Genomic DNA, 27,622 nt, shown 5'->3' with positions numbered 1-27,622 from the left:
TTTATTACAATATGAATGAACAGAAAGATAGTAAAATAACAAATAAAGAATCAATTATTGTTAATATAGAAGAAATATCCATCGCTGCAAATATTGATAAAGGTTTGTGAAGAAGCTATATCGTTTTAGATAGGTATAATATAACTACATCAGACTGTATCAAACTTTGGCCACGATTTTGCAGGGGAATACAAAAATAAATAAAATCTATTCAATAACTCTCCTTTCCATATTATAAAAAAGTCCTCTGTGTCTCTTTTTCACAATACTTACTTACTTACTTACTTCAACGGCGCAACGACCCAAAGAGGATCTTGGCCTCCGACACCAAAAGTTTCCAGGTTTCGCGCCTTAGCGCCCTGGTGTTGAGGTCTTCTACTTGAAGGATGTCCAGATCTTTTTGGACTTCGTCTCTCCAACGGCTTGCTCATGTGTTCGCTTTTTCACAATAAACTCCAAAACTACTACAACCATTTTTATTCTATTTTCACCAACGGATAGCACTGCTCTCGTAGTATAATTTATTCAGTTTTAGACAACGCGGTTGTAAAGCTAGTAATAAATATTTTAACTTATAATTTAAACTTATAGATATTGAAGAAATCAACGAAGAGCCAGAATTGGACGTACCTTACCTTCCAGAGGGTCGTTCCACGTTCATAGATGCAGTTCTCTTGGAGACTGAGGATAATCCAAATGATTTCGGTGGCACCATAGACGTGAGATACCTGAAGGGTATCCGAAGCTTTAAGGATAGGATTAAAGCCTGCATTGTGAGTGAAAATGGTTGATACACAAATACCAATTAATTTATAGATGAGGATAACTCAATTAAAGAAAAAAGTAGTGAATAGGTAGAATTGAATAGTGTTACTTTCTTATTACCAATAACAATTATCCTAAAAATTGGTTAAGAATAAAGATAAATCATGAGATGATGCTGCTTGTGTTAAATTTTAAAAATTACTAGCTGTCCCGGCAAACGTTGTTCTACCTTAGGCACTCTTTCATCACTTAGGGGTATGAAAAATAGATGTTAGCCGATTCTCCGACCTACCCGATATGCACACAAAATTTCATGAGAATCGGTCCAGCGGTTTTGGAGGAGTATGGTAGCTAACATTGTGACAGGGGAATTTTATATATTAGATAGTGTTCTGCCTCAGCTTCGCCCGTAGCACATATTATATTATATCCTATAGCAATCAGTGATCATAATAATTATATATCCAACTGTGAAAGAATTTTTAAAATCGGTCCAGTAATATCTGAATTTTTTACAAATTAAGATCATTAGTTAATAGAATACATACTTCCTTGGCATTTATATTGCAGTCTTGTTCCGAAAACGAATGTCCAGTTATAAAAGAACGTCTGGACCGTCACATGATACAGCATCATTCGTCATCGAGTAATCAAAGGGACTCGCAGGTAAAAAGGGACTCACATAAAAGGTTTTTTTCACTGAAAAAGTACTTGACAGAGTGGAATTTTGTAACACCACGTGAAGGGAAAGTGGTATTAATACTGTAGATGGACAATTTAACATATGTAATAGTTATTTTATAACGATCTTATTGGGTATTTCTTTGGCTTGATCTTATATTAATTTACTCAAGTATGTAATATACATTTTATTATTATTCTGGCTAATGGCTGGTACAGCAGTACAGCAAATAAAGCAAATAAAGATATTTATTTAGTAATAACTAATGTTTTGATAACCCAATTTCTTCTCTTTTCAGAGTGGTTCTTCCTCATATTTAAGCGGAAATTCAAGTTTAACATCAGATGGACAAACTTCTTCAATAGACGTTATAAAAGACACAAGAAAATATAAGAAATTCTTACGTAAAGAGATATTGGAATGGGCTAAAGAAATACCTCGATATCCCGACCATACCGTCGAGCAGAAAAAAGATAAATTAATAAACAAATTCATTGATAAAGTCTTCGATTTGATCAATGATATTAACAGTAATAATTATAATTTTCTACTACGGAAAAAAGCTAATAATGTTCTTAATTCTTTACCTGGACTAGATAAGGAAAAGATGCTTAAAGAAGAATTAAAAGACAATCTTTTATGTAGAATCAATCGATTGAACAGGAAGTTCACGAAGGTTTCTTACAGAAAGCAAAAATTCCCAGAGAAACCTGAGGTCAGAGAGGCAGCTACAAGTACGCTTATTGATAAACTACTAGATTCTACTAGAATACAGCACATTTCCACAAATACTGTACAAGAGTATTACAATGAAATCATCGGTTCAGATACACCGTATGATCAGGTTTACGTTCATGAAAAGAGAGAAACAGTTAATGCTAAAGTTCAAGTTCAACAAAGCATAAATATCATCTCCAATGAAGAAGAGAATCTACAGAATGAACAAGAAGAGTTCAAAGATATGAAATTATTATTCAAACAAAAAGTATTTGATTGGATGAAGAATATCATGGAAAATACGAATTATAAATTTGTTAACACCAATGTCGATAAAAACTTCATTTCTAACATTTTGTGGGATCAGTTAAAGCAACATATAGTTAAAAAAACAACCACAAGAAGTGACAAGTTAATTTTAAAAGTTAAAATATTGGATATGATTGATAATTTACCACTTAGTACATCTATGATAGATCCTATCCATAGAGATACAATTGCTGACGACTTAAATAAAAGACTTCAAAGTATACAAAACAACAATCAAAACAGCAACACAATTTTAAACTTCAATGTAATAGCAAACAATAAAGAAAATATTAAACATATGGTAAAAGATATCCTTAAAAAGGCAAAATTTGAAGATAAAGAAAGTATATCTGAAGATATTACTAATATTTTACTCAAGAATTTTAATGATATAAGAATTGGTGAAAGAAGACTAGTAAAACAAGAATTAAATACTTTGATAAATAATGTAACAAACTTATCTGATCTAGAAACATTTGACCTTATAAATAACATAATTGAAGCAACTAAAGGTAAAGAAATAAACCATTCTGCTGCACCGTCGCCAATCAAAATAATAGATTTACCTCCTCTGGTGGGTACTCTATCGGTATTTAAATCTGAACATAAAATTCGAACTAAACATAAAACACCACAAAAGGAAAAGTCTGTTCCAAATGAACTTCTTAAATTAAATTCTTCTGAAATAATTTTTATAAACGAAATAGTCGAAATTATCAACACATGGTTGGATACTTTGCCAAAAGAATTTAAAGATACCGAATTGAAATATGACAACATTAAATATTTAGCTAGAGAAATATACGACCAAATTAAACTAGAAGAAGAAGGTGAAGCTACTGCTTCAGAGAATGAGAAATTTAAATACTTTATAGTACGTAAATGGTTAAACAGATTCGATTTTTTTGAAGATAGCAATGACGCTAAACCTCACATTGTTCGTTTATTAAAGGAACTAAAAGATATACCCAAAACATATTTAGAACAAACGAAAGATACTACTAGTCTATGTTGTGGATCAAAACCTGAATCATATGAACCGGAAATTCTTATGAAAAATATAATACTAAAATACTTAGAATACAATTATTCAGAAGATAATGTTGCTACACGTCATTTATTTTCTCATTTATTAAAATCAGAACTTCCAAATTTGTGTTTGCCATCGAGAAAAGAAGTCTACGACAGTTTAGAGCAATGTGTATCCGGGGGTATACTTTCATTTAAAAAATTAGACAAGGAACTACAATATATAATGATGATATCGGATTTGTTAGACGAAGTACCTCTCCGTGAAAGCTTTACCAACAAACAGCGTATTGAGTTTATAAACAATCTTGCACAAAATATTTTCGTGATTGAAAATAATAATGCAAGTCCAAATATAACAGAACTTCAAGTTGTAATAAAGAAACTGATTGAAGAGCTTCCAATTTCGATTATAACCGATTACAATGAGAATATTAATACTATAGTTGATGATATCATCGGAAATATTTTAAAAACTCGATCCTCCAAGCCTTGTTGCCTGTTTGCTAATAGCAATCAAGTTAATCTTCCTATAGATAGTAAAACTTTAAGCGATTTTATTGAATCATTTATACGTGATAATCATACAAGTTTAACAGAAAACGAATCCAAATTAGAAGCATGCTCTTTACGTTTGGTCAGAGAAATCAATAAGTTAATAGTAGAAAAACCAGACGCATTCGCTACAAGTGAAGTGTATAAAAGATTAGCCAATAAAACATTATTAGGAGACGAAACGGTTCGAAGATTTAGCACTGAATTAAATAATGCTAAAGAAATATCTGATTGGTTAAATAATTTGCCGTTATTGCCCATAGAAAGCGCAGGTGATGCTGACAGTAGAGCTCAAAAAATAGGTGAACTAGTTCACAAAATGTGTGAATACCAAGAGGCTAAGAAAACTGAACCTCAAAATCCTACTATCAATGTTCATTTTAACGAGTATTTAGAAAAATGGTTGATATCGTTCCCATTTGATTCTCAGAGAGAAATTATAGTTCCTGTTGTTATTCAACAACTATTAAACAGAATAGAAAGAGTGTCGAAAGAAAAAATGAAGCAAAAACAGATCATTGCTCAACCTAATACCACAAAAAGTATGGGTTGTAAAACACCTGGTCCCTGTTGTAGTAAAAGTAGAAATGAGAAGAAACAAGATCCTGCAAAAACTATAGTCGAAACCATTGAAATGTGGTGTGCTGATTTACCTATTCAAGGCGAGGAGAAAAAAGTCAAAGAATTTAAGGAGAATATTGCGACAAAACTTTTTCAAAAACTTGGTGACATAAATACAGATCCTATTTTTAATAATAACGATAACCTTTACGCTACTGCATTGAGAAAGGAAATTGATGAATTATTAAAAATTATCCCAGCTAATCTCAAACTTAACGAAAATAAAGAAGCTTTAAAAAAAGTTTTATTGAAGAAAATTATAGAGAATAGAAAAATTATTAACCAAAAAATATCAGGTGATCAATACAAACAGAAACTAGAAGATACTATTTCAATGTCGATTCCAGAACCTAAGTTAGCACTCAATTTCGATCCAGGCTTTGAAATATACAAAGATAGATTAGTGACAATGTTTATTTTGGATAATTTTGATTACAGTCATAATGCAGTGAAGTTAAAATACGAAAAACAGGTGCGTGACAAAATTAATAAATATTTTGAGAATGCTCAAAAAAGAACGACTGCGTCACTTACTCGGGACCAATTATACAATGAATTATATAGTACTTTATTCCGAGTGCCAATACCAAATGAAGAATCTATAACAGATAAAGTCGAAGAAATAAAAACGCGTTGCGAAATTGAAATATGGTTTGATAAATTACCTCTAATTAAACCTGCTGGGTTAAACGAAATATTAGAATGCGACAAAATTCTCACTATGCTTGCAAAGCGATTGCATGAAATCGAAAAATATGAAAATGATCCAGATCAAAAAATGCATAAAGAAATCGTAAAATACCTTCGTAAACTGCCTTTAGTACCGGGAAAGGAAGATTTTGTTGATCAATTTGCTAGCGAATTGCAAGCCAGATTAAAATCAACATTTGCAATGAGAAAATGTGTCTCTCAAGTTGATATTACAAAATTTATAGATAAGGTCCAACATCCACATTTAGTTCCTAATTATGAAGCTCATACTCAAACTCCGTTACCCAGATGTTGCCGAGTTCGCCCTTTACAGTCTAAAAAACCAGCAGATACTATAATTGACATGGTGGAGTCATGGTGCAGAGATTTACCGATCCCAGCTAACACACAAGAGGAAAAAGATAATGTTAAATTATTCAAAGACAACATGGTTATTAAAATAATTATCAAAATTAGCGAACTCAATATGAATCCTGAAATATTTAATGACAATAACTTGTACGATGCTTTACTGGATGATGAATTAGAGAACATTTTTGCTACTATGCCATCGTGCTGTGACTACGTTCGAAATAAAAATATTTTGAAACAGAAGTTGATAGAAGCGATTAATTCTGTTAAGCCGTTGATAGCGGAAGAAAATACTCGTTACAAATACAAACAGGAATTAAAAACAGTTGTGAATCATGTTCTAGAAAAACCGGAAAATTTAGATGAACAAAGAACTGCTGCCGTAAATGAGATTAAAAATGACATAGTCGATAATTTTGTTGTATATTATTATTACAAAGACGATATCGATGGTAAACAAATGTATAAATATATGATAAATGAAGCAGTGGCAAAATATATTAAAACTGGAAACCGGGAAGGTACAAGTTGTTCTGCTGATACTCTACTTAAAAGTAATCAACTGTTATGTGAAATGAGTAAGGTTCCAGGACCAAATGAGAATGCTCTCATGGATGAGGTTGAAGAAATAAGAATGAAGTACGAAGTAACAGAATTTCTAAACGAGTTGCCATTGAACTTAAGTGATGATTCTGCACAAATAAGGAACCAAATTAAATCAACATTAACAAGGCGTTTGAGTGACTTGGAAAAATCTGGCCATAGCAATGAAATAGAGCAAAAAATGAAGGAAGAAGTTAAGAAATGTCTCAAGAAGATAGACGAAAGTATAGACAATATGAAAATTGAATCATTTATTGAGAAGTTAAGGAACCACTGCGAAAATCTCATCCACCACAAATTTATTGTAACAATCAGAATATAAACGATGCAACATTTATGACACCTCCAATGTATCATACATTTCAAACCCCTCTTCCTTATCATTCAGATCCTAGCATGAGTATAACTCAAAATAATCCCCAAAATATGGCAGATGATCAGTGGATATCTCTCTTGCCGATCACACCTCAGAATTACAACCAAGCTCTTCATATAAATGAACCGCCGTTAAAAATCGGTTCATCTCAAACTGATTTTGAAGATTTCGGCCAAGGGACAAGCTTTAGACCCGTACCATTACCTATACAACAGGGAATGCAAATGCAAAATGATATCAATGCCAATAATTATAGAGGCTACCCTTTCACACTTCAAGCACCTAACGCTGATATAACGACGCCCATCCAAAATTCGCAGAATAACAAACAAAGTCAATATAACGAAACTCACGATTTCGAAGCTGGAATTAAAATAACGTCTACACCTTTAAATCAAGACGATATGAGAGACGAATCTGTGAATTGTCAATTGTACGGAAGAATTCAAAATAGATCAGTAAGCCAACAAAGTTATAGACGACCACACTCCAAACATTTTAGTCACGTACCCATCCAAGAACAGTCGTACGAAAGCCAAAAAATGTGTACTTCACGTCAAAATTCCTTGCAAAACGGTCAAAATGTACCAGGAGTCTCAACCATGAATCCACAAACGAGTAGGTATTACAGATCACTGCAACAGCAATTTGAGCAATATTCCCGACGTCAGTTTGAAGACATGAATCAACCGCAACAGTACAATAATACAGGATTGGATCAGAGTTATAGAAACCAATTTTATACTTACCCGCCTGTCATTCCTTTAACGTCTGCTTCGTCAAACAGTCAGGTACCGTCTGTAGCTATACCAGGGTACTTCAGACCGTTTCTACCTCCCACCAGACACCAAAAATCTCCATGCAAACCTTGCAGAAGATCATCCACAGCAATGTTAGATTCAGAATCGTGTCTCAGAAAAATAGTGAAGAGTCAAAAACAAGCGCAGAATCGTATTGAAAACCAATTGGCTGATGATGAAGATTGTGCGTGTACAAGAAAAAGACGTAACTCTAAAACGTGTAATGTTCACAAGAAAAAACATTGCAAGATTTGCAATCATATAAATTATTTGACTACAGTACCCGCGTGTCGGTATCCCGGTTTTTATTATTATTAACTTAGCTATTTTTATGAATTAAAACTGATTTTGTTTAGATTAAAGGATGCTGTGAAATATTTGTAATACATAATATAAAAAAAGAGGCGCCGATAATTTACACATACAATTTTAATTGACTAAATAGGTAATTTTTCATTTGCTAATAAAAACTATTACCAAAAACCTTTCTGTTGTTCGATTGTTTCATTTAGGACATGGTCTGTGTCACAGTCTGTGTTCATTTTATTTTCTTTGTCTCCAACGCAAAACAAAACCGGAGTTTTTCGCATTCTTTGAGAAGTTTTCTCCGCCTTTCACTGTACTGTAGTCTGTAATTCAAAATTTAATCTAAGTATTAAACCATATTAAACATTAGTTTATAGTTTTAAATATTATTTACTAACAACTTGAAAAGTAAAAACTTCATAAAAAAAACTGCCGAATTGCCGATTGCATCTTTTAAAAATTAACGATTTGTCCACAGTTTAATATTAATATTTTTTCAAGTGGCGACATCTACTGTAAGGTTTAGTACTATCTTCACTTACTGAAGTTTTCACTTTAATTATATACAATATTTTGCATTAAAGAATTAAAAACTGTTTAAATTTTCAAAAAGGATAAATTGAAATGTATATTATAAATTATTATAAAAATGTATTATTTGGCTGTATGATTAGTAGCCTTGAACATATTGCGAAAAAATTAAAAAAGTAAGTATGACGCCATGACAGATCACGTGACGTAAATTTTTGTTGGGCATGCGCGAGTACCGAATATTTTCCAAGTGATTTTGAAACGGTGAGATTTTCTTGGAAAGAAAATACGAGTTTAAATTATTTTCTGTGTTATTTATCAGTTGTTGTTACAAAAAATTGAAAAGTGATTGTGTTTATGCAAATTTGTGATGTTGGAAAGGTCACATCTTTAGAAGGCAATGTCTCCGATGCTTACTTTTCCTTGAATTACTAATTTACTGTATTTTTTACGGCCCTCATCATCTAATCAGGTAGGATACACGAGATAACCGCATTCCGCAATATTTACATACATATTGTTTATGAAATTTATGACAAATGGTGAGATGGAGAAATTTGACAGTGCTTTGTTAGTCCGATGTCATTTTCGCGTATAAAATTACGCTATCGCTTCACTGTAGCAATAATTACATCTCTGACATTCTAATTTGTTGTGAAATCGCAATAAAAACGGTACAAATATTGATGTAAACTGTCAGGAGGTTGGGCTTATCAACGAATGTCCGACGTCAAGTTGTACATAAATATATTGTGTAGGATCATATGCAGGCATCCTCAATTGGATAGGATGACATCACCGATGTTGGTATAAATAATACATCGTTTAGGGCATTCTAGTGCTTAACTGTTAGCCTAAACAAGAACTACAAAGGCTTAGATAGTTTTATATTAGTGCTTTCATAAAAAAAGACATGGGAGTGGACTAGTATTTTCACTCATGTGTAGTGTTGAATTTTAATATTATTCCTTTCAATGCAGTTCATATTTGCTTATTTATAACATTTTATTTAGATTTCCATTTAAATTTAAAGCAACTTAACAGTACCTTTTATGTAGTAAATTTTAAATTAAAAATAATTGTAATTTCACATAAAATAACAATATACTTAAAAACAAGTCTTTATCTTCTATACTTATATTATAAAGCTGAAATGCTGTTTGTTTGTTTCAACGCGCTAATCTCAGGAACTACTGGTCCATTTTGAAAAATTCTTTCAGTGTTAGATAGCCCATTTATCAAGGAAGGCTATAGGCTATATATCATCATGCTAAGAACAACAGGAGCGGAGGCATGCGGGTGAAACCGCGGGGCGCAGCTAGTAATTTTTTTTTTCAAAAAATAACAATACATGTATACTTAAAAACACTTTATCTTTCAAAATATAATATCAATATGTACAATTGAAGTATGTAAATTTAACTTATCATTATTGATAACACATGACTTAAAAGCAATTACACGAAAATTGTTATGAAGATAAGTAAGTTATATCATCAGTAATAGTATTAAAAATATTGCAATCTATTCTCATCATCACTACATAGTATAAAACAGTCGCTTTCTCTGTCCCTTTGTATGCTTAAATCTTTAAAACTATGCAACGGATTTTAATGCGGTTTTTAATAGATAGAGTGATTCAAGAGGAAGGTTTTAGTATATAATTTATTAGGTTTCAGATAAAGTGGGCAAAGCCGCGGATGGAAAGCTAGTGTAGGTATAATCTTGCGCAAAATCAAACTCGAGAACATACTTTACATATTTTTTTTCATTTGAATGTACTTAGATATTTAATTAATATGAAAATTTTGTGCCAAAACATAAGTTTCTTAAGATAATCTGTTGAAATCAATTGAAAGTTTAAGCAGAATGTAGGGTATCCAATTCTCACCATTGTTGAAAATGGAAAGCTGTGTGAACCATCATTTAAGATATATTTATAGTTTTAATTATTTATTATTTAGCCCGCATGCCGGTTCTCGATGCATTGATCAGGCATCGTGTTGCTAGATTTAGGAATATTCTTTTTACTTCTCGATTATAAATGCTTTAACGAATTTTGGTAGCAGCATCTTGGCATTTTATGCCCGGCTTCTGCGTTAATATTTATAAATACTAAACTTTTCTACTTTTGTATTATTTCAATAACTGTGTAATGTAATGTAACTCTTGTATTTTTTTATTTTTGCCTAACGGATCTTAGTCGTCCATTAATGTACAAAATAATTCAATAAAGGATATTTTATTTTTTTTATTTGTTTGTAATATTTGCTAGGAGGATATGGATGCAAATTTGGTCTGCAATATTTTTTTAACTATTCAATAACTGTGTAAAACACCGAAAATAAAATTTGACCTATCGTTAACATACATGCAAATTTTGAAATCAAATATCAATATTAGTACTAACACAGTAATTCAACCAATTTATCATAATTTAGTACTTGCTCTCCTGTAAAAAATAGCAATTTTCACTTACTGAATTATAATTAAATATACATAGGCTATGTCAATATAGTATTTTAGGTAGAGATACATACAATAGTTGCTGTAGTTTTATAATATTTTACAATATAACATTGTTTTGTTTTTATAATAAAGTATTATATTCTGAACGAAAGACTTATCAGAGAAGCACTCTATCGATAAAAAAACTGATTCAAAATCAATTCCATTGTTTTAGAGATCTAAGCGTACATGGGAATGGACTGACAGTAAGAAGCGATTTTGGTTCATACAATGTAAGGATTATGTTGCTAGTATCCAATTAGGGACCTTCATTTCTTCAAAGTTGGTTGAAAGCTCATTGATACAATTATGTCAAATGACCTCACTCCAAGAGGTCATTGCTGATAATAAAACATTTGTCTAGTCTAGAACATTACCTCATCCTAATAAAGGTTACTCTAGTTTTTATGGATTTTCTATAAAAATTATACTTTTATCTGTAAACTATGCTATAATTTTTGTATTAGGAAAAAATTTAACATAAAATGTAAAATTTTATAACAAAACTAGCTGCTCCGCGCGGTTTCACCCCCTTAGCCCCACTCCTGTTGGTTGTAGCGTGATGATATATAACCTATAACCTTCCTCGATAAATGGGCTATCTAACACCGAAAGAATTTTTCAAATCGGACCAGTAGTTCCCGAGATTAGCGCGTTCAAACAAACAAACTCTTCAGATTTATAATATGTATTAGTATAGATTTAATCACTTCTTTGCTTTGCTTGCATAGCTTTGCAATGGTTCATTAATTAAAAAAACAGTTACAAATTAAAATGTATTTTACTTTATTATTTATGTGGTGTTTGTATTACATTTAAATCTCTATCTTTACAAAGTGTATTCAAATTGATATAGTTTTGCTATTTCAGTTACAGAGTGAACCAATCAAAATCAATCATTCTATTTCAGCCTACAAAGTATAAATAAAAACTCAGTCTTGAAGAATCTGTTCAGGTCAGAGGTCAAATGTACATAGATTATTTAGCCAGGTGTTATTCAAATGTATATAAAAGTAATGAAGCTATTTATCTTTAATACAGATGTTAATTGACCAATTACTTCTATAATATGGAAAACATGATTGCAGTTTTTTTGCACTAGGTATATTTAATACAACCATCTCACCATTGCATGTATTATTAATAACAGATAAATAAATAATAGTACATATATATAATAAAATTCACTTCGTAATCTTACAAAAATATAGTTTTTGTGATTTTGTCACAAAGGAATAATGTATTTTTTAATTATTAATGCATCAGAATTATGGGAATTGGTTTCGTAGTACAGAATTTTTTCTTTGGAGACTTTTACTTTTAAAACTATTTAGTATTTACCTTTTGTACAATAAAATGTAGATATTTTAGAATTTCATCTTATTCTGCAATCATTCTATTCAATGTTGGTACATAAAATTAATTTAATTTGCTTAAATACAGATACAAAATACCCAGTGTAAAAACGGCAGTTCAAAGTATGCCTTCACCAAAACTAGTGTTTGTGTACAGTGTAGTGTAGTGTCCAAAGTGGCTAAGTGCAATGAAAGTGTCATTGATTCGGACACTTTGTGATGTGCTAAGTGGCGTTTTGGATTTGCAAAAGGAGTAATAAGGATTAACGGTGAGTTTTATTTTGTATATTTTAGAAGTTCAAAAGTAAGGGATGGGATAAAATATAGAAGTGAAAAAAGAGAAACTGGGAATAAATTGTTATATAAAACACAGCATTGACATGATTAGATAAGATTTATGTTTCAATAATTTAGGCTGTTAATTGTTACATACAGATACAACTTTTTTCATCAATTCTTTAGTTTTATGTACGTGACATACTGTGTAGTAGGTAAAAGCTTCTTTTTTATTTCAAATTCAAATTCGTTTATTCAATCAAAATTTTGCATGACTCGATAGTATTAGTCCGGGATACATCGCCCATTTTTGCAAGTGATTACTATCAAGCTAATTTTTCGTGAGTAGCTTTATTTTGATGAGATGCCCAATAATTTCATGTACGAAACTCTCGATTGTGGTAGCTTACAGAGGTAACAAGGATAAAAATTTTTGATTTGACGGTTCTCAAATATTTATTACGCAATTTGTAGGACAATATGTCTGTTGAATTATATAAGTATTAAATAAGTGAAAATAAAAAAATCAGCTGGTTAGTAATCATTTATGATGACTTCGTTATCGATACACATTGGAAAGGGGGACTCTTTGATCAAACCATAGATTTTGTAGGACAAATATTTTTTCGAATAATTTAGATAATTATCTTGAGATTGAACAAAAAAAAAACATTCAGTTAGTAATTAATATTTGAGAACCATCAAATCAAAATATTTTATCCTTGTTTCCTCTGGTAGCTACCACAATCGAGAGTTTTGTACATGAAATTATTGGGCATCTCATCAAAATGAAGCTACTCACGAAAAATTAGCTTGATAGTAATCACTTGCAAAAATGGGCGATGTATCCCGGACTATATAAAAATGGCTTACTTCATTATTTATGTACTGTGTAAATATTTTGTTTGGAGTGATAAACATCGCACATTAGTCATAAGAACAGGCTAGCATATTGATATCGTTTGAGGAAGGTAGACGCTCTTATTAGCTTCACCTGTGTAGGGACACACATATGCAATTCGCTGATCGAGCTTTTTGTATATGTGTGCGTCCACATTGTTTCCCCGACGCTTTCTACATTTATTAGAATTATTATTCAGTAGTGCATAACGGCTAGATTAAAAGTGATTAAAGTAAAGGCTCTATTATTTAACAACCTTGGGGGCAGAAGCACTACTCTACAACCTGTATGTTTGTAACTGACTCCTTAACAATTGATTTGAATCCAATTTAAATGGGAATACAATAATATCATGAGTTTACCTTATTCAAGCTTGTGTTTAAAACTATACACTAAGACCTTATTATCGTAACATTTTGGAAAGAACCCCATCGGGAATTCAACTGAAATTTGTACAATCAAGGGCACAGCTTTTGACATTCGTGCTTAAATAAAATGACCTGTTATTTAAGCCGCGAGCTATAGGTATGCCGTGTGCGTAAGGTCAGGAAAACGAGTAGGTACTAGCAAAAACTAGGCTCTGTTATGTGTACTTGAAAGTTGAATTCAGACCTTTTTTTCGTGTACAACTTTATATAAACGCAAATATTTGTAAGAATGTATATTTAATTAATAAAAATTTAATTGATGTAGGTATTTGGTATTCTTTCACTCGAAAACAACTGAAATAATTTTGATGAGACTTGGCAGCAATGAAGTTTATGTACCGGTATAACATAGGAATAAGCTATAGAAATATTTTCTTTCGCCTGCGGTTTCGTCCACGGGTGAAACTGCGCGGTACAGCTATTTGCAATTTATTTAAAAAATATTTTTAATGAACGATTTTTTGATCTTCCATCTGTTCATTTCACATTTATAAGATGTATTTCAAGGTCTGATAGTTAGCGGTAGTATTATAAATATTATGCAACTGTCAAGACAATGCTCTTTTGCGAAGGTGTGATAATTTTTTGATAACACTAATAAAAAACTACCTACTCTTCTCATCAATACGTGTCTATGTGTGCGTAAGGCTTTAGATACAGTGAGCGTATGTGGGTGCAGATACAGTGTCAAGTACGTTTTTTTACGAAAAAATATACGTCGAAGTCATGCATATTGTATAAATTCGACTTTATGATAAAAACTTTTTAAATTGATAGGTAGGTACGTAAGTTGTAAAAAGTGGATGTAATAAGTGACCGATAAATAGGTAGGTACCTATAAAAGTACAGAGAAATAGATATGATCACAAATAAAAATAAAATAGGTAGAAAGGCAAATGGTAGACACACCAACTGCATCGATGTTTTCGATTGCGTGTACAAACATAAACAAACGAACGCCGCTCGTTTTCGACAACACCGATAGTTATCTGCGGCTAAATTATGTTGAACGCATTATTTGTAAACATTTTTATGATCTACTAGCGGTCCGCCCCGGCTTCGCCCGTGGTACATGTTTACGTTTTCTCTACATAAGAACCATCCTCGTACTTCAAGGAATATAATAAAAAAAGGATTATCGAAATCGGTTCAGCCGTTCTCGAGTTATGCGCTTACCAACACATTTTAATAATAATAAATAATAAATTATTTATTTAAGAGTAACAGAGACTCATTTTACACACAATTTTGCGATTCATTTTTATATATAAGATCATTAACTTTACCTTCATAATAATATTACGGACACATAGGTACTTAGGTATACGATGACTGCTCGTTAATCGTCACAGAAATTCTTTAATACTGTAAAATCTTCTGCAAACTATCTTTATAATTAGGTACCTATACAAGATGAAACCCGCGGCGTAACTCGCGTGGTATCCGCATGAAAAGTAATTTATGTAATCCTATATCAAATTTCATACAGATCCGATCAGTTGTTTTCGAGTGAAATAGTAACAAATATGTGTTAAAAATATAAATTATTACAAGTAATCGCGTTTATCTTAATCTTAATCACTACATAGTATAAAACAAAGTCGATTTCCCTGTCCCTATGTCCCTATGTCCCTTTGTACGCTTAAATCTTTGAAACTACGCAACGGATTTTGATGCGGTTTTTTTTAATAGATAGAGTGATTCAAGAGGAAGGTTTATATGTATAATAACATCCATTAAATAGTGGAGAAGTACTGTTATTTTTGAGGTTTCTAAAGTGATGTCGTAAAAAATTACATTTTTTCCGCTTACATTGCAAACGCAGGCTGAAATCAATCCCTACGAGTTTTATCAAAATAATGTACTAAGTATTAAACACATTGAAAAGGTCTATAGAAAAGTCCGCGATGGTATATATGTCTATCTCTTATGGATAACCCACAATAACATTTTTTTGTCATTTACTTTTTACGAAAAATAATGGCTAATTTTCGATGCGATTTTAACCAATACAGCATTAATCCTTAACCAATTAAATACCTTGAATACATTGTTCGTTTAATATAGATCTATATGGCCCTTTACACCGTATGATTTAAGTGAATATTTTCGAAGATATTACAGATTTAAAAATTGCGGGACGTAGCGTTTGCGGCGGTACCGGCCGGCCGCCAGGCTATCTATACGAAGTCTGACGAAGTCGGAGCGGGCGCCGGGCCGCTATGTTTTTATATACATTTTATATACAACGTTCACAGTTTTTCTGTAGTGTATTTAGTATCAGCATTGCACCCTTGCGAAGCCGGGGCGGGTCGCTAGTACTATTATAAAGGCGAAAGTTTGTATGGATGTATGGATGTTTGGATGTATGGATGTATGGATGTTTGTTACTCTTTCACGTAAAAACTACTGAACCGATTACAATGAAATTTAGCACACATATAGAGGGTAACTTGGATTAACACATAGGATAGGTTTTATCCCGGAAATCCCACGGGAACGGGAACTATGCGGGTTTTCCTTTGAAAACGCGGGCGAAGCCGCGGGCGGAAATCTAGTAAGTAATATTATTAGGATGAAGCTTAATTCCTATTTCTTATACTAACCTTAGACCGGGAGATACTGACACAAAATTTCGAGTCATTTGTAACAGGATGGCGGTTCTACAGGGGTCTTAGTACGCAATGACAAAAAGAAAAACGATGGCGTGAACGCTGGTACCGGTGGCTTAGTCGCGTGGGCGTTAGTCGAACTCGTCGGAAAATAGCGAAAGTCAAACGATTTGTAACAGTATGGCACTTATTTTTCCTGTAAGTTTGAGGATCAACAAATATAAATACAAAATTTCAAAGATCTATGTGTTGGAAATCTTCACTTATATAAATTAATAATAAATTAAGTTTTCAAGTATGACAGCACTTTTTCCCCCTACTAGAAGTATGGCAAATATAATAATGGTCACATTTTATCAAATACTCTCCAAAAATCCAAATGCAATACTGGTACAAAAAGTTTGGCGAAATAAAAATTTTTTGCAGATTTTCGGCGGTATGGCGACCATTTGGAATCGTCCGAAAAGTATGGCATGGCGATTTTCGTAAATGGCTGCACGACGATAGTTACCTGTGCAAAAGTTAGCCTGGTACAAATGGTTGAATGATTGTTTTATTTAAATCAACACATTCGCGTCGGTATGGCGGGTTGTAAGTCACACCGGAAAAGTATGGCATGACACTACCGCCTACTACTTTTTTATGGGCTATCGGTAAATTCTAAAATTTTTATGTTACAAATCGTTTGACTTTCGCTATTTTTCCGACGAGTTCGACAAACGCCCACGCGACTAAGCCACCGGTACCAGCGTTCACACCATCATTTTTCTTTTTGTCATTGCGTACTAAGACCCCTGTAGAACCGCCATCCTTGTTACAAATGACTCGAAATTTTGTGTCAGTATCTCCCGGTCTACCTGGTGCGATCGTAACTTTGTTATTTGTCAGATTAAACTAGGATCACTACTTTTTCCCTTCGATATAAGTTAGCAAGTTTCTTCGTCAAGTGATTTTTATTCTTCATTACCACTACAGATGGCGCACTACCCGCAACCGGCGACGCTAGAGGACGCGCTGCCGCTTCTCGGCAAGCCGGACCTGCGCATGCGCCAGCAGCTCGGCGAGCGGCTCGTCGCGCTTGTTCGCCGTGAGGAGATCACGCACGAGATCGCCGCGCCGCTGCTCGACTCGCTTGTTGCTTGGCTCAACGGGGGCAACTTTAAGGTGAGAACAATTGGTTGGTGTTCGTGTTCGAGCAGCTCGGCGAGCGGCTCGTTGCGCTTGTGCGCAGAGGGGCAACTTTAAGATGTGATAGAGTAAAAAGAATGAGAAAGTGTTCATCGAAAGTCTCATCTGTTGAATAGGAAAGATTATTTTGTAACAATATATCAAAAACATTCTCCAAATCGTGTTTTAAATACATATGTAAGTAAACTATATTATTATGAAGCGAATGATTTTTCTGTACGATTTAACTCGATAATTATTAATTTCCCGAATGATTTTAATAATGATACATTTCATATTAATAAATCGATAATTTTAATTCATGTACGCTGAAAGAAGCCCGCAATAAGTCGGAAGTCTTTACCGCTCCAACTTGCAATTAATAAAAACTGTACGAAATGTAAGATTTAACCCGTTAATGTATAATCATGTATAATCCGATAAGTTAATAAATTATATTAATACATACTAGATTTCCGCCCGCGGCTTCGCCCGCGTTTTCAAAGGAAAACCCGCATAGTTCCCGTTCCCGTGGGATTTTCGGGATAAAACCTATCCTATGTGTTAATCCAAGTTACCCTCTATATGTGTGCTAAATTTCATTGTAATCGGTTCAGTAGTTTTTACGTGAAAGAGTAACAAACATCCATACATCCATTCATCCATACATCCATACATCCATACATCCATACAAACTTTCGCCTTTATAATAGTATTAAGATTAAGATTAAGATTAAGATATAAACAATTCTCAAATCTCATAATAACTTCCTTGCCGTTTAACAATAGAATATGACATGCATCATACACAGTCTAATTCACAATGGGCCTGCGCGTGTCCGCTTGAATGCGTGCGCGCCGTTATTCTGAATTGAGACGAAAATATATTAATTACTAGAGAGTAGAGGTCCGCCCCGGCTTCGCCCGTGGTACATATTTCGCAATAAAAGGTAGCCTATGTCCTTTCTCGGGGATCAAAATATCTCCATACCAAATTTCATGCAAATTGGTTCAGTAGTTTAGGCGTGATTGAGTAACAGACAGACAGACAGAGTTACTTTCGCATTTATAATATTAGTATGGATTACTAGTGATACTAGATAGTGTTTGATATTTCATTGAACGGATGGAGTGTAGAGTCGACAATTATAATATTAAATTAATGTTAAAGAATTTCTGTTTTGAAATTGAAATTCGTTGGTAAACTTATTGATGTTGGGAGTTGGGGATGTGTAGCAACATAATTGAAAGTCGTCTATTAGAGCTTTTACAGTCAGAATTCATAATATTATTTTCTTGAAATATAACGATAAATATTATAAAATGTTAGTGACTTTAGACTACCTGATTTTGTGATAACAGGCGTATTAGTAAACTATAATAATTCACAATCTAACAAATCTTGTTTGTAGATAAAAAAACCTATGCTGTTAATAACTAAGAAATGCATGTAAAAAAGAGATATCCATATTATATTCCATTTAAATTCAAAGTAAAACGATATCATAACGATATCGCATTGTCAAACCAGAATAACACCTCAATAATTTGCGGACATCTCAAGACATCAAGATAGATCAGTGTTACCGTACCATTGGGCAATAAGCATCGCTTCCTGCATTGTGATTCAAAAACACGAGTTGTTGTTGTTTTAGTGAGTAATGTGACGTCATCGTACGTGGATACACAGGGGGTTAACTAAGAGTGTGAAAACAAAATAAAAAGTTGTATAAAATAACGAATCACTATAGAAATAGTAATTCTGTTTGTACATATTTTGGTTGTATACTCATAAATAGGAGATATAATATTATGTGCTGGGAAAAATGAATAAAAGACCACTATGAATTGATTTGAAAATAAACACCATACTAAAATATAAAATAGCGTGCCACAAAGGAATAACGCAGCCTTGTACTGGTCCAAAATTTACAAAATTTAACAAACATTACTGCATATTAGGCAAAGTCTGCGTCACTAGGTATTGACGTATCAACTGAATTATATTTATAACTTTTAGGGCCGATTTTTCAATCCATGGTTAAAATTTATCCGTCCAATAAAGTATTACACGAACATTTTAAAATGTCACTTGAAAACTGTCAAATACAGACAATTAGAATACATTTTTGAAATGGTAGTTTAATACGTTATTCGATGAATAAGTTTTAACCAAGGATTGAAAAATCAGCCCTTAAGTAATTAAAATAAATGTTGGAATATGATATATTTGTTTTATATTTCATGAAAACTTTGAAAAATAACACGGTACCTACCTACTTACTTATTTCTTTTTCAAACTCCTTCTACATCAAAATACGATTTCTATATTGTCAAAATTTTTATTAATATATCCTTCATAATATTCCAGGTAGCCCAAAACGGTTTGGAGGTGCTATGCGCGGTCGCGGAGCGCATGGGACCGGAGTTCTCGCATTATGTGCCCACCGTGTTGCCGCATATTATTGACAGGTGAGTGTTTAACAGATTTTAACACGATTTAAATCCTATAAAATGCTGACTGTACATATAAAAGTTGACAGATAAAAAATGCGTACTGTAGTGTCTCAAAAATTAAAAAATTTTGTGTCTCATATTATGTTAAGGATAATGGTGCTTTTCCACCAAATAATGTGCGAGGATGTGTAGCGAGGAGTGTGTTTGTATGTAACCAATAGTATCGCTTCAAACGCTAAAAGCTTCAAAGTGCATGAAGCGATATGATTGGTTCTTTACAAACACATTCCTCGCTACATTATAAGTTATAGGTGGAAAAGCATCCTTAAAATCCTCAAAACCATCCAATAAAATCAGTCAGGTAAGCACTTGATGCAATGGGAATTATAATTTTTAACTGATTTTAAATTGTTTGAAAAGTGTAAAAATTGTAAATGAGTTGAATTTGAGATACACTTAATACATATACAAAATAATGTCTGTCTGCTTTTATTATGAAAGGTTACTTATGATAATGATAATAGATATAATTAAAATCTTGCACATTATAAATTTTTCGTTAATTGGAAACTAATCTGATCTTTTAATGTTTATTTCTAATTTATAAATGTGGTATAACATTTTGGTACAATCAAAACCATAGCCAAATTGAGTTTTTGGTCACACATAACTTATTTTACGATGCAAGATGCTCAAATAGGAAATGGCAGTCATAATCGCGATGGGGCGTTAAATGAGTCATTTTCCTTGCTATTGTTTTATATTGGCATATGAATTATGTGTAAATAACAAACAAGTATGTTCCCTTTATAATATTCTTGTTAAATATATTGTCATAGGCGCTTGCCCAGGATTTTCCTGAATATAGCCTATTTAGGAAAATCCTGGGCTAACTGATAGTTTAGAAAAACGAATCCATAAATACTTTTAAAAATTTACATGAATAAAAAGGGCTTGTGTAAAAGAATTTTCACGGTAGGATCTATCGATATTGCAATTATTATGTATTATTCTATTGCAAATATTAGTTAAGAACATACGAAGTTAGAAATTCGAACCACTTGTATTATACTAGCTGCTCCGCGCGGTTTCACCCCCGTGGCTCCACTCCTGTTGGCCGTAGCGTAAAGATATATTATAGCCTCCTCGATAAATGGGCTACTTATCTAACACCGAAAAAAATTTTCAAATCGTACCAGTAATTCCCGAGATTACCACGTTCAAACAAACAAACTCTTCAGCTTTATAATATTAGTATAGATTAGTATAGATATTCACTGCTGTTACAAATCGGGTTAAAAAGTTCTCTTTTAGTAAATCCCCGTTGAAAATTGTGAACGAAAAAATGGTCTAGTTTATATGAATTATGCAAATCATTTTTAGGCATATAATATGACTTATGAATGACTCAGTTAAAAATCAATGATTCATAAATGTTACAACTTTACGTTGGGGTTCAACCACAGATGATATAATATATCATTCACCAACATGACAATAAAATAAATATTATTTATTATATATTATTATAAATAATATTTATTTTATTGTCATGTAGGTAAATATGCTTTTATAAACAACCTTAGTAAACAAGGTGACTTTATAGTTTATACTAGCTTTCCACCCGCGGCATCGCCCGCGCAGTCAAAGTAAAACCAGCATAATTCCCGTTCCCGTGGGATTTCCGGGATAAAACCTATCCTATGTCCTTTCTCGGGTATCAAAATATCTCTATACAAAATTTCATGCAAATTGGTTCAGTAATTAAGGCGTGATTGAGTAACATACAGACAGACAGAGTTAATGTCGCATTTATAATATTAGTATGGATTTATAATATGTATCTATTAAGTTATAAGTTCATCTATAATTGTATATTAGCTAATTATTTATGCGTCATCAGCTAATAAAATATTTGAAATATTGTATTACATGCATTTTCAAATTATTTATCAAATAGACACATTAATTGTTCAATTCCAATTACAGACTAGCGGACACAAAAGAGGGCGTTCGCGTATCAGCGCGCGCCTGCCTCACAACACTCGGCGAGTGTAGAGCGGCCGCACCGCGCGCTTTACTCGCTCGTCTGACGCCAGCCTTACAGCATAAAGCGGCGCACGCTAGGGAGGAGGCGTTGAAGTGTATAGCGGCGCTGTTGCATACGTAAGTTGTGATAATAGTGCGTTAAACGCGCGGTTATAGTGCGGTTAACGCTCGTAAGGTGCGTTAGACGCGCTGTTAACGCTCGTCTGTAGCTCGCCTTACAGCATAAAGCGGCACACGCTAGGGAGGAAGCGTTGAAGTGTATAGCGGTGTTTTTGCATACGTGAGTTGTGATAATAGTGCGTTAAACGCGCGGTTAACGCTCGTCTGTCAGGCTCAGCTTTCGTTTCATGAGCTTCTGATAAGTGAATAAATACTACCAGTCATTTATTCACGCATACTTCAGTTGTTGTTGTAATAACTCGTTATGTACGTGCGGTTAACGCACTGTTAACGCGCGGTAAATGTTTGTGATTAGTTGGTTTATTTGTATGGATGCGCAGCTATATGATTTACTCGATTTTGTATTAAAATGACTTCAATAAACAATCTACTCAACTCTGCATGGAATCTATTTTAACAAGTAACTATATAATCTTACTAGCGGTCCGCCCCGGCTTCGCCCGTGGTACCTACATGTTTAAACTATCCTATCTCTCAAGTTGGATCGAACTGCACATGGTGTGCAAATTTTATAATAATCGGTTAAATGGTTTAGGAGTCCATTGAGGACAAACATTGTGACACGAGATTTATATATGTTATGGACCAAGTGATAAATTGGGCAGTATACATAATGCACGGGCATTATGAAAAATGCCCAATATGAGAGTGCAATTTGATAATAATTATTCAAATAATCAAATTGACCGGGCATTATACATATTGCCCATCACCTTTTGGGCAGAGTAATACAAACATATTTAATTACAATTTTTTTATTGTTATTGTCATTTAACTTAAAATAAACTAAATATTAAACCGCTTAAACAATCAGGCTCATTATTTGGATTAATTACCAAGGACTTCTACCTTAAAAATCCACTAGTTTTTGCATTTAAAACTCAAGGAAAGTCATATTAAAAATATAACATAAAATATAATTAAATTTAAAACAAAAATTTCACAACGTACCTTTGTTTTATAGAAATGACTTATTATTATGAAACATAAAATAAACTAAAGTTTAAGCAATCAGACTCATTGTTTGGCATACCTAATTAGCAATTACTCTTAATAAACGAAATGTGAAGAAGTAAAATAGAACATAACTAAAATTGAAAACAATAATTATACAATGTGTAGCCTGTTACTTGCTACATTTTATTTATTTATAAATAAAATAAATAAATAAAATGTAGCAAGTAACAGGTTTATTTATTAGAACAACTGCCACTGTGATGGCATTTTGAGGTACACAACTTTTTGGCTTTGCGACAACTACATTTATCCGACTTGCAACCACCTTTACAACCACATCTATTATAACCTTGCCCTCCGCATCTAGATGACATTCTACAACACTCTCTCAGCGAAATCTGTGTCTCTGGAACATCTTCAGGCGAAACAAATCTTTCCTTGCAGACAGTAAATTGGTTTCTTGAATATAGTTGGTTTAAAACACCTTGTTTTGTTCCCAGTTTATAAAGGTTATTGGCTGTTAATTCAATAACTGTAGCAAGCATATTTCTTCCATCGCTACGAGCGCGATCAACATCGGGAACTCGGACTCTTACAGTGTCACCAATTGCAGCCATGGGATATTTAGCGCTTGATACATCCAACATTTTATTTGCTTGTTTCTGCAAATTTTGTAAAGCTAGTTTCCTAACTGCCATAACATTTTCTTTTTTGCGCTCTAGGTTTTCGTTTTCGTTTGTGGGTATTGGGTTTGAATCATTTTGAGTGGACTCCACTTGGTCAGTTTCGATGGGCTCGAGTTTATCATTTTCGGCGGACTCTACTTGATCGTTTTCGGCGGACTCTACTTGATCATTTTCGGCGGACTCTACTTGATCATTTTCGGCGGACTCTACTTGATCATTTTTGGCGGACTCTACTTGATCATTTTTGGCGGACTCTTCTTGATCATTTTCGTTGACAACCACTTGATTCCTTTCAGTAATAGTGCTCTCAGTAGATAATAGTTTGTCTAAGTCTTCTTCAGAATTAATATCAAGCAGAGCCTCATGTGGTATAGAAGAACTTTTAAGCCCTACTTTCAACTTCGTTCCAAACATGGCTTCATATGGAGTACAGTTAATACCTGTGTGATGGGCTCTATTTTTCATTAATTGTACAAAACGTAATCCTTCCGACCATTTCTTAGTGTTGTTATCCTCCAACCACGTACTCAGCATATTCTCTATGACCTATGTCCTGGTTAAATATAGCTTTATTATCAAATTGCCCAATTGTCATGTAGCATTATAATAATGACCGTGCAATGTGATAAATAATGAAGTTAAGATAGTAATTAATCACTTAGCCCAATAAAGCTAGACATTATTCATAATGCTCGGGCATTATAAATAATGCCCGCATTAATCACCTGGTCCATAACATATATATAACTAATTAACTAGGTTTCCGCCCGCGGCTTCGCCCGCGTTTTCAAAGGAAAACCCGCATAGTTCCCGTTCCCGTGGGATTTCCGGGATAAAACCTATCCTATGTGTTAATCCAAGTTACCCTCTATATGTGTGCTAAATTTCATAGTAATCAGTTCAGTAGTTTTTACATGAAAGAGTAACAAACATCCATACATCCATACATCCATACTTACAAACTTTCGCCTTTATAATAGTATTAAGATAAGATTAAGATTATATTTATCGTCGCCTAGTACCCACAACACAAGCCTTAATTGAGCTTACTGTGGGACTAGGTCGATTTGTGTAATAATGTCCTATAATATTTATATTTATTTATTTATTTATTGTGACACGAGATTTATATAATCTTATACGTTACAGGCACGGCGCCGCAGAACTACAATTACGCGCGGCTGTGCCTGCGCTTGCTGCACTAGTAGCCGATCCAAACGGGGCCGTGCGGGATGCCGCTCAGCTACTACTAGTGGATGTTTACCGGCATGTCGGTGAGTATACACAGACATACATACACACACAATAGAAATAGGCTTGTGACAGAAGGCTCGACGTCACGCACTTAACACGTCACGTCACGTAACAACACGTCAGGTATCAACACGTCACAACATGTCACGTAACAACATGTCCCGTCACATTAACAAAACGTCACGTCACATAATTTTAAATAACAAAACACAGGGGATTACATTCCACACGGAAGCAAGTTATTTCTTTTATGTTTTAATGGCAAAATTATTACGGCAAAATTTATAAAAAAAATACAGCCGCCATTGTCATCAGGACAGCTGTTGCCATAGTGTTGCCATTATTTCAAAATTTCATTCTCCCAAAAGTCGGGGAGTTGATGTAAAGCATGTGAAGTTAATTAATTTTAAAATTACGATAAAATAATTTGATACAAAATGCAAATTTGTTCTTGCATTTTCTTCTCACAAAAACATGTATACTATGCTAACCCTTATACATATAACAACCATATTTAAAAAAATATCACAGCCAATTATAGGTAAACCAGAATCTGATGGCAAATTGGGAAATCAAAATTTTGAGTGTGCAACCCTAGGGAAAATGGACTGAACGATCTTGATACTGCTTATTTTTTATTTTGTCCTCAACATCATTAGTCACATTACATAAGTGAACAATACGGTACTTAATAATGAGATATCCACTTAATATTATGTAGGTACATACTTACATGTATAATATACATATTACTTTTATCTATGTAATACATACTATTATTTACACATACCTATATTTGTATATTCATTATCATTATGCCATGTAAAAACATGTAAAAGTAATGATAATGTAGATCAAAACAAGATTGCTAATAATTTTTTATAATATAAAATAAAAATAAAATAAAACTATGTTTATTTTCGTAAGTATTAAAGATACACACATTATAAAATTGACTTGGACAGCTTGGACTTGACGAATAGCCGTATTGGAAACTCCTGTAATAAGTTTTCATAAAATTATATTGTAATCAACAAACAATATTATAGTTAATATTTTTTATTTTAAGTATCAAAACGGGTAAGTCCAACTTACCAATAAAATATTCAAAATTGAAAATTGTGATGTATTTGACCCTTCTTCATCGAATGTTTTTCTATACACATTATAAACAACACCTCTTGCTTGTGATCGCAGCGGCTTTTTCGACATTTTCGAAGATTTTTTAGACAAAATCCTAAAAATTATTCATCAATTGCAAAGAAGACAAATAATTTGACAACCAATTTGATAGTTGTCAAATAAAATTGCCATATGAAAATCTTTTATTTCGTAAATATAAATATGCCATCAGATTCTGGTAGACCTATAACACTGTCTTCGACATTTTGTTATAAGGCAGTTAATTTCAAAATTACATATTTATGTATACTGAAATCGTATGAAGCATGTTTTCTATTTGTTTGGTTATAAACTGACATTTTATTTATTTAATAATAATTATTGGTTGAACCCCCCCTTATTGGTTGAACAAGTTTTCATACATTTTCCTTTGGTTTCGAGTCCAGTGGTTGATTCGTCAAAGCTAAAATATAGTAATTGTATTTATGCATAGGTTCTAATCACAGACATGTATCAAGATAGACTAAGCGAGTGTATGTACTTCCCGTGTCCAAACTAAGATTATGAAACTTACTTGACGCTGGCCTACACTCAGTCCGCGCTTGCAGTTCGCCAAGGAAAGACGTGAAGCTGAATAAAGTAAAATGCCGCATTACGCCGTTATAAACTGTAGAAACTCCACAGCTGTGAGTGGCCGAGTTAGCAGAGATGTTTCCTTCCACCGGTAAGTAATTTTCTAATCAGAATATGCACTATTTATTTTAAAATCAAATAAAGAATATCTGTGGAAAACGATCGTGACAAACACGGATACCAAATCATACGAAATGATTCGGAATACATTGCGGCTTTTACTTGGCACGGTAAAGATCGAGTCGTATGATAACAAGCAATGAATAGCGTCTTCTCATTTTTCTGTTCTCATTTTTCTGTCCAATTTTGTGGTTAGTGATGTTCATTTGATGCAACAGTTCTCGATTCTAATCGATTTTATAATCGAACAGAAAAATGATAATTTGAAGGAGCAATTTTTCAGAAAAAGAGGAATAGATTTTTTTTGTCATTTAATACGACTTGACCTAGAACTTTTAAGTATTTTAATACAAAGGTACTAAAAAATTATGACATGGACGCCATTAGTTAAAGTGTCATCTTGGGAGTTTTTTAAGAAAACTCCTTATTGCTTAGACTATGTTTGTTTTTTCAGTTTTCCAAGTAACCCGAACATAAAAGAAAAATGGATTGATGCAACGGGACATAAAGATTGATTGATTGGCAGTTTCATTACTTTCTTTCGATGGCCTCTCTAGTACG

At 33.1% G+C, this 27,622-nt stretch overlaps 2 protein-coding genes across 7 annotated transcripts in view; both read left to right on the top strand.

The window, feature by feature from the left end:
• Nucleotides 1-11: 11 nt before the first annotated feature.
• LOC149476142 (uncharacterized) lies at nucleotides 12-8,308 on the top strand. The gene is given in 6 exon segments (XM_089712014.1): nucleotides 12-102; nucleotides 592-773; nucleotides 1,336-1,431; nucleotides 1,746-6,615; nucleotides 6,618-7,703; nucleotides 8,304-8,308. Coding segments are annotated over 6 exon segments (6,330 nt in total).
• Nucleotides 8,309-8,539: 231 nt separating this feature from the next.
• Nucleotides 8,540-27,622, top strand: part of chb (CLIP-associating protein) — a 68,901-nt gene continuing 49,818 nt past the window's right edge. For 4 of the 6 annotated variants that reach the window (XM_089712115.1, XM_089712114.1, XM_089712113.1 and 1 more), the window contains exons 1-6: nucleotides 8,540-8,620; nucleotides 12,308-12,488; nucleotides 17,412-17,600; nucleotides 19,975-20,075; nucleotides 22,050-22,226; nucleotides 25,082-25,206. In XM_089712115.1, coding sequence (XP_089568241.1) covers nucleotides 17,412-17,600; nucleotides 19,975-20,075; nucleotides 22,050-22,226; nucleotides 25,082-25,206 — 592 coding nt within the window. In that variant the 5' untranslated portion in view covers nucleotides 8,540-8,620; nucleotides 12,308-12,488. Of the gene's footprint in view, nucleotides 8,829-12,307; nucleotides 12,489-17,411; nucleotides 17,601-19,974; nucleotides 20,076-22,049; nucleotides 22,227-25,081; nucleotides 25,207-27,622 lie in introns of all 6 variants that reach the window. The other 2 variants (XM_089712116.1, XM_089712112.1) reach the window with 2 other exon arrangements.

The sequence above is a fragment of the Colias philodice genome, chromosome 28 (assembly GCF_061535455.1).
Source record: "Colias philodice isolate Cphi_HAF_F1 chromosome 28, ilColPhil1 Martin Lab GWU primary, whole genome shotgun sequence".
NCBI classification, from domain to species: Eukaryota; Metazoa; Arthropoda; class Insecta; order Lepidoptera; family Pieridae; genus Colias; species Colias philodice.
Note: the sequence above shows the minus strand (reverse complement) of the source record. Positions and strands in the feature narration are given on the sequence as shown.